At 39.3% G+C, this 6964-nt stretch overlaps 1 protein-coding gene across 1 annotated transcript in view; it reads left to right on the top strand.

Annotated features, from left to right (window-relative positions):
- The window catches only part of ANO4 (anoctamin 4), a gene marked incomplete at its 5' end in the record, with an annotated part of 110110 nt that overhangs the window by 70822 nt on the left and 32324 nt on the right, over positions 1-6964 (top strand). The window contains 3 exons of the mRNA XM_010160756.1: positions 1085-1219; positions 1972-2068; positions 2595-2655. Coding sequence (XP_010159058.1) covers positions 1085-1219; positions 1972-2068; positions 2595-2655 — 293 coding nt within the window. The remainder of the gene's footprint in view (positions 1-1084; positions 1220-1971; positions 2069-2594; positions 2656-6964) is intronic.

Here is a 6964-nt window from a genome sequence, read left to right as displayed (position 1 = left end):
GTTTGTTTGCTTGATGTATTCTTTAACACATAAATAAAGGTTTGGTTGTGTTTGGGAGGAGGAAAGATTCTAATGAGTATGTAGTCAGTAGGAGCTTCCTGGCCACTTTGCTGTTAGTTTTTAAGCAATATAGCTAACAAATTAGCATTAGTTCAGACTACTTTCCTCAAATCAGTGGAAGATGATACATAAAAATATTTGTTGGACCTCACCTGCATTTCACTTTCCAACTGTGGTAGAATCATGAGATTAGTTTTTCAGGAACTGAGCTAAGAAAAGAAATAATCATTGAAAATCACGGAATCATAAAATGGTTTGGGTTGGAAGGGACCTTAAAGACCATCTAGTTCCAACCCCCCTGCCATGGGCAGGGACACCTTCCACTAGACCAGGTTGCTCAAAGCCTCATCCAGCCTGGCCTTGGACACTTCCAGTGATGGGGCATCCACAGCTTCTCTGGGCAACCTGTTCCAGTGCTTCACCACCCTCTCCCGGAAGAACTTCTCCCTGATATCCAATCTAAACCTCCCCACTTTCAATTTAAACCCATTACCCCTTGTCCTGTGGCTACAGGCTCTTGTAAAAAGTGCCCTCCCAGCTTCCTTGTAGGCCCAAGGATTGGAGGAATAATCAAAATAAACTGGATTGGCAAATAACCTCTAGTTAATTATCTTTTTTAGCAATATTTTGGCTCCAACTCATTTTTGCTGTTACACCAGTTTTAGGGAGGCAACTGATTTCAATGCAATTATTTGGGAAGTACAGTTACGCAGGCAAAAGTCAAAGAGAGCAATTAGTTACCCAAAGACAGAGAACCAGCTTTAAAAATTAACTCAGTGTTTTCTTTCTGAGGTTTCCACTCATCTCACTGTAGACTCTGGCTAGTGAATTTTTACATTCATTCATGAGGCAGGTCCTCCAGTGTGGATTTAGAAGCATAGATGCAGGCTTTTTCTTCAGGAAATTCAGACTTTCTAATCTACTCTTCCAACATGACAGAAATACCTGTTTTCTATTAACAAGCACAATTAAGTAGGTTTATTCTCAGTAGCAGGTAATTTCACTGTGTTGTGTTTTAAAACAGACGGTACTTTGGTGAGAAAATTGGGCTGTACTTCGCCTGGTTAGGCTGGTACACAGGGATGCTCTTCCCAGCTGCCTTCATTGGATTGTTTGTCTTTTTGTATGGAGTCACCACTTTGAACCACTGCCAAGTCAGGTAATGTGGGTGCTTTTATAAGGGAATTTACAAGGGTGGGTTATTATGAAAAATTTAAGAGATCTTCACATTAATTATTAATTATTTCATTTTGAACTGTTGAATCAATACTCAGGAAAAGACTGTACTTGGTTCTCATAAGTTACTTGGTGCCGAGCTTCCCTTGTTTGTGCTCCTGAATTGGGATGGGAGGCAATATTTCTTGCCCAGCTCCAGTTGCTGATGGTGCTGGCAGCTCAGCATGAAGTAGGGAAATAGTAGGGGTCCTTCATTATCTTTGTAGCAGCCCAGCAAAAGAGTGGGGAATTTTCACTCACAAGGACATTCTTGAAGATCTACCACAGGGAAGCATTCTTCAGGAGAACGATGCCCTGGGCCTTGTGCTGAGTGCTGTGTCTCTATGTTCTTGCACACTTATGTCACAAGAATAAATCCAACTTAACTTTCTGTGCAATCATCCTCACCTGCCTCCTACCAAAGGTCGCTTCTGACTCAAGGAGAAGCTGGAAATGGTAGAGAGATACTGCTAGGCTGGCCCTGCAGGACTGTCCTCTGCAGTTATGGTTGTAAACTCTGAAGTCTTAGACAGTCAGCAGATATTAATTATACAGATGCAGTTATAAACATCTTGGTTTCAGTTACAAAACCAGTATTGTTCAATATGTAACTGATACTAGTAAAACTTATTAATCTATTTTAACGCTGATTGTTGTACATCAAACTATTAATTTTTGTCTTTTCTGTTCTTCCAGTAAAGAAGTCTGCCAAGCTACAGATATCATAATGTGTCCTATATGTGATAAATACTGTCCCTTCATGAGGTTGTCAGACAGCTGTGTTTATGCCAAGGTACATTTTAAACTGTACCAATAGAAATGCTGTCCTGGTAAAAGCATTTATTTTGCTTTTTGCATTCGTCTTTAGTGAGCTTGGGTAAATAAAATCTTGAAAGGCAGATCAAGTTCAACCAATATTAGCATTCATTGTCTTTTACCAAGACTTAGTTTGGGTTGTAAAACACTTGAATGCAATTTGCACTTAGAGATTCAGCAGTCCCAGAGGTCGTGTCCTAGATGCATGTGCTGCGGTGTCCTTGGCATCAACCTTTATCTTACAATCCGTCCTTTGCACATGGCTCCATAAAATGAAAGCTTTGAGTCTGAAATGATGCTCACACTTGGTCTTGGCAAGGGTCTGTCCTAGGCCAGGCTGGCAAATAGTCCTGTCAATTAACAGGTGCATTTCACATGCCAAGGGAAGGGTCCTCAGGACTGTCAAGCCAGCTGCACTCATGATCACATTAATTTTATTAGGTGAAAAGAGAAAATAAAGCTTTTTTATCATAAATTGATGGCACTATTAATATATCCCTCAGGTAACCCACCTTTTTGACAATGGAGCTACTGTCTTTTTTGCTGTTTTCATGGCAGTGTGGGGTAAGTTTTTGTTTTAATATTAAGTAATTACACAATAATTTCTTAAAGATGGCCTTTGTAATTTTCAGCACACTTTAAGACACTGAGAAAGACAAGATAGCCTTGACTCTTTTCTCTTTCTGCAAAAGGAAGACAGAAGTGGTTAAAATAATGTTTTTATGTGATAATTTTAATTAAAATAAAACCATGAATGCAGTACATAGTGTCTATGTAGGTATTCTGGGGGGTTTTGTAATGGTTTTTCAGTCTATTGGCATTGAGGCTTTTTCTCTGTTACTGTTCAGGGTGTCTCTTAGCTTAGGGCAGCTCAGTTAAGTGTCTGTACTAAAATGAATTAATGTACTGGTTTTCCTGCCTTGCAGAAATGCAGTAAAGCTCAAATACATGTAAGTTGGTTGTAATTAAAGCAAAACTGATGAAATAAATGCAAGATTTAGTTGAATGACAAACTGATCCAAGAGTGGTTTGACTGTGTTGCCATGGAGGCTGAATTTTGCCCATAGGACAGTTCTATTTCTGGCTCAGCAATTTTTCCTACTGTGGTCTTGTAGGCAGAATTGAAGGCAAGAGGAAACAGTAATTTCTGGCAGTACAAAAAGGCCTTCAGACATGCCCTGAGCATGCCCAGGCTCTCAGCTGCTACCATGCTGTTCTGAGAGAAGGTTTACACCTGGCTCAATGAGGTGCCTCAAAAATGGCATCCAGCTCACAGCTCCAGGTGCTTGAGCTATCCTGATTTAGCCATTGTTCTCCTGTTCTTACTCACACATCTCCAACTGCTTTGGAAAAGTGTCCAAGTAATTCTTGTGATCTCCATTTTAAACTGCAAATCTCTTTACTGAGCCACAGGAGGTATCCAGGAATTAACATCAGAGCCATCAGGAAAACATAGAGCAGTTTGTATCAGTTCCTACCTCCAAAACTGTTTTTTGTCTTAGCTAACTCGTTACATTAGGTCATATACCAATCAAGCCTAATCATGCTGTTTCATGTAATATTGATGGTATTAAAATACCACAAATTACAGATCATGCAGATTTTGTTTCCCCTTAGCACTTTAGCTTTGTTTTAGAACTATATCAGAGCTGAGAATCTCAAAAAATTTCTAAGCCTTGAAGATTTTTAGACATTTACTCAGCTTTTCCAACCTCTTTCTCTATGTTCTCACTGAAATTGAGAATTTCCAAGACAGTTTAGAGGCAGGGACTTCCATCTCAGCTAGGAAAATTGACGGGTTAACACTGTTGAACATTTATGTCACCATTCCTAACTGCTGGTGACCATGTCTTCGGAGTTCAGCCTTTTGCACCAGTGCTTTTGTTCCTCCTTGACAGTAACACCACTTTTAGGAAAAGAGCTGTGCTGTCAGCACTGGACCTGTGTCTTAACACTGCCTGGAATTGATGCTGTAGGAAAAGCAGCTGTATGTAATGCGAGTCCCTCACTGAGGTAACCATGTGTGGTCACCACCTGGGAGAAGGCTGAGCAAGGAGGTTGTGAGTGTAGGGGATTGGTTTGGGGAATCCTACAGCTCCACCCAAAGACTAGTTTCTTAATTAAGACTTTGCTGAGACAACAGTGAGATTGTGGACACATTTTCCATACAGCCAGGGCTGCAGCAGCCTTAGAACAAGGAAAGCCAGACTTCCCATGGATTTTCTGGTCCTGTATTTATGAGTTGCCTTACCACCTGTCTCAAGTGGATTTTCAGTCTTCAGTAGGCCCACTGGCAGCTGCAGGCATTACCATCTCATCTCAGTAAAACATAGGGGAAGGTAAGAAACAATGATAGCAGTTTGATCACAGAAATGTTTTTTTCTGTCAGCATGAAACAACTGGAAAGTGCATGACAAATTGGCTGTGAAAAGTTCAGTGTTCTAGATGATCCCATTTGACAGACCCCAGCATACAAAATAAGGAGATTTAAATACAGAGAATGAAAGCAAAAAAGGTAACTAAAATTTTGTTACCCCTTTAGCCTGAGCTTAGCAACTGTCTCATTATCTGAAGTACCTTCTTCACTGTCTTTAGATCCATTAGTGAATTCCCATCCTGAGGGAGAAGCCTTAGCCATTTGCTTGGGGTTTTCAAAACCAGGTATGGTCAGGTTGGGTTTTCCATGAAGGGGAGGTGAATATGGTGGTTTCCTCCTTTTACTTTAAAGACATCTTTAATTGATGGATGGAGTAGGTTACTCATTTTTTAAAGAGAAATAAAATGCTTCTCCAAATGATGAACAAACTGCAGGCAAGGGAGAGAGGAATTACTGCAACAAATATCAGTATGGGCTGCTTGATTTGTGGAACAGCAGTGGGCCTGGCTGTAGGACTCTGAAGCACAGGGAACCATCTTTCATAGGGCTTCATTGTGGGATAAGTGGGTCCTGTCAAAGTCAGGTTGGAATTGTCAAGTGGAATAGAAACACGCTTTTATGCAAAAAATATATTGACCCATAACCTCACATATTGTATTTCTGTCCTTTTTAAGCAAAATTCTTATATAAGAAATAAGTGATTGATATAGTAAGAAAAAAATATGATACTAAGGTATATCCAAAAGACATAAGACTTAAAACAACTTTCACTTTAAAGTGATGTAGCGAAGGAGAAAAGATAGCCTCCCTTCAGCACACCGAAGGAATTCACTGGTAGTTTGTATAAGCTTTTCTGTATTGGAGCTTCTGTTGAAAGGAAAAAACCTTTAAAAGGATTGAAGCTATAAATACCTGATTTATAGGAAACAGTAATTCCCTAGAAATGCTAATACTTTTTGTTAATGATGAACATTGTCCCTGAAGCTCACTGAGATGTCACAGTCTCAGAAGGTGGAGAAGAATTTTTTGTTTTGAGAATCTCTAGTCTTGATATTTTCCAAATGTTCAAAGATTTCAAGAGGAGGGGAGCAATAGCATTTTTTTGTGTTTCTGTGTTAGAGGGAAACACCTACACTTTGCCCTTTATGTATACCTTGAGATATATCTAGTTTTATGAAAAAATTGTTCCCATTTCTAGGAAAAACTCTTCTCTTTTTACTGGATTCTTACCAAAGACAGAAAATGAAAGTTGTTAACTTTAAATAAATGTTGACATTCAAAGTGTAGAAAAAAGTTTTTCTTAGAAAAAGACTCTATGTAAATTTGATAATCAGCTGACTCCCAGCATTTTGCCGTAAAACCAGATGGAATTGCAGCTTTTGCTTTTCCATGTGAAATACTGGGGAAAGCTAGTGCAAAGGTGTTGCTGACTGTTTCCTGAAGCTCAGCAGCAAAGGTCTATAATTGTCCAACAGGAGACTCCGGCTATTTATACTTTCTAATGCTTTGCTAGAAACAAGCTGGACTGATGGTAGTTTCTCTGTCTCTGCATACCTGTAGAGGACTAAGGGACACAAGAAAAGTCCTTTTTGAAGTCCCTTCTTGTCCACCTAGAAGCATGTTACCTTTGATAAAGGAAGTAGCTTTAGAACACTTGCTGAAATGCAAGCCAGGAAGGGGGGGGAAAAAGGCCTGACATGAAGAATTTAACACTTTTTCAAACACTAAGAAATGCCACCATAAACCTTTTTTTCTAAATATATCAGTCTAATAAAAGATATTACTTTCCTACAAACCTTGCTTGTAGTGTAAAACATTCACACTGATCTGCTCTGAGGAGACAGAGGTTCTTCAGCAATATTCCCAGTATGTAGAATATATTTCAGAAGTCATGGATATATTAAATGGTGTTCTGAACTATAATACAGAGAGGATTTCTGAGAGAAGGTCAGGATTAAGCTATTTGCTGTGAGAAGCTTTTGCATTACTAGAGAAGATCACGACTTGTTTCCAAAGCATCTGAGGAAATGAAGTTAAAGACAGCTGTTGTACAAGTGGATGTTGAGGACTGAGCTGCAAGGCTGAGCTCTGAAGCAGGGCAAACACTGTATAGAAAAAGCTAGCAAAAGACCTGGGAGTTAAGGGCAATGAGACAGTCAAAATTCCAAGCAGGATTTTTGGAGAATTCTCAGCATCTGATTTAAACATGCCAATTGGAAAATGTAAAAATGATAAGTAACAACTGTGTCTTGTTGAGCTGTCCAAGTCAGAACAGAATGCTGAAGTGTGATATAGGGTATTAGTGATCACCTGACTAGAAAAGATGCAGAGAAATTTCAAAATGTAGTACTTTTTGGAAGACATCAGTAGTACAGTGAATCAATCAAAGATGGTTATTTATAGCACAATTTAAAATATCTATCAAGGGAAAAGTGCATACTGACTTGGATAGAGGGAGAAAAGCTTAGCACAGTAAAAGCTAAAGCAGCACTGTGC

The sequence above is a fragment of the Eurypyga helias genome, unplaced genomic scaffold, assembly GCF_000690775.1.
Source record: "Eurypyga helias isolate BGI_N326 unplaced genomic scaffold, ASM69077v1 scaffold410, whole genome shotgun sequence".
In the NCBI taxonomy this organism is placed as follows: domain Eukaryota; kingdom Metazoa; phylum Chordata; class Aves; order Eurypygiformes; family Eurypygidae; genus Eurypyga; species Eurypyga helias.
The sequence above is the reverse complement of the archived record's forward strand: the minus strand, read 5'-3'. Positions and strand labels throughout refer to the sequence as shown.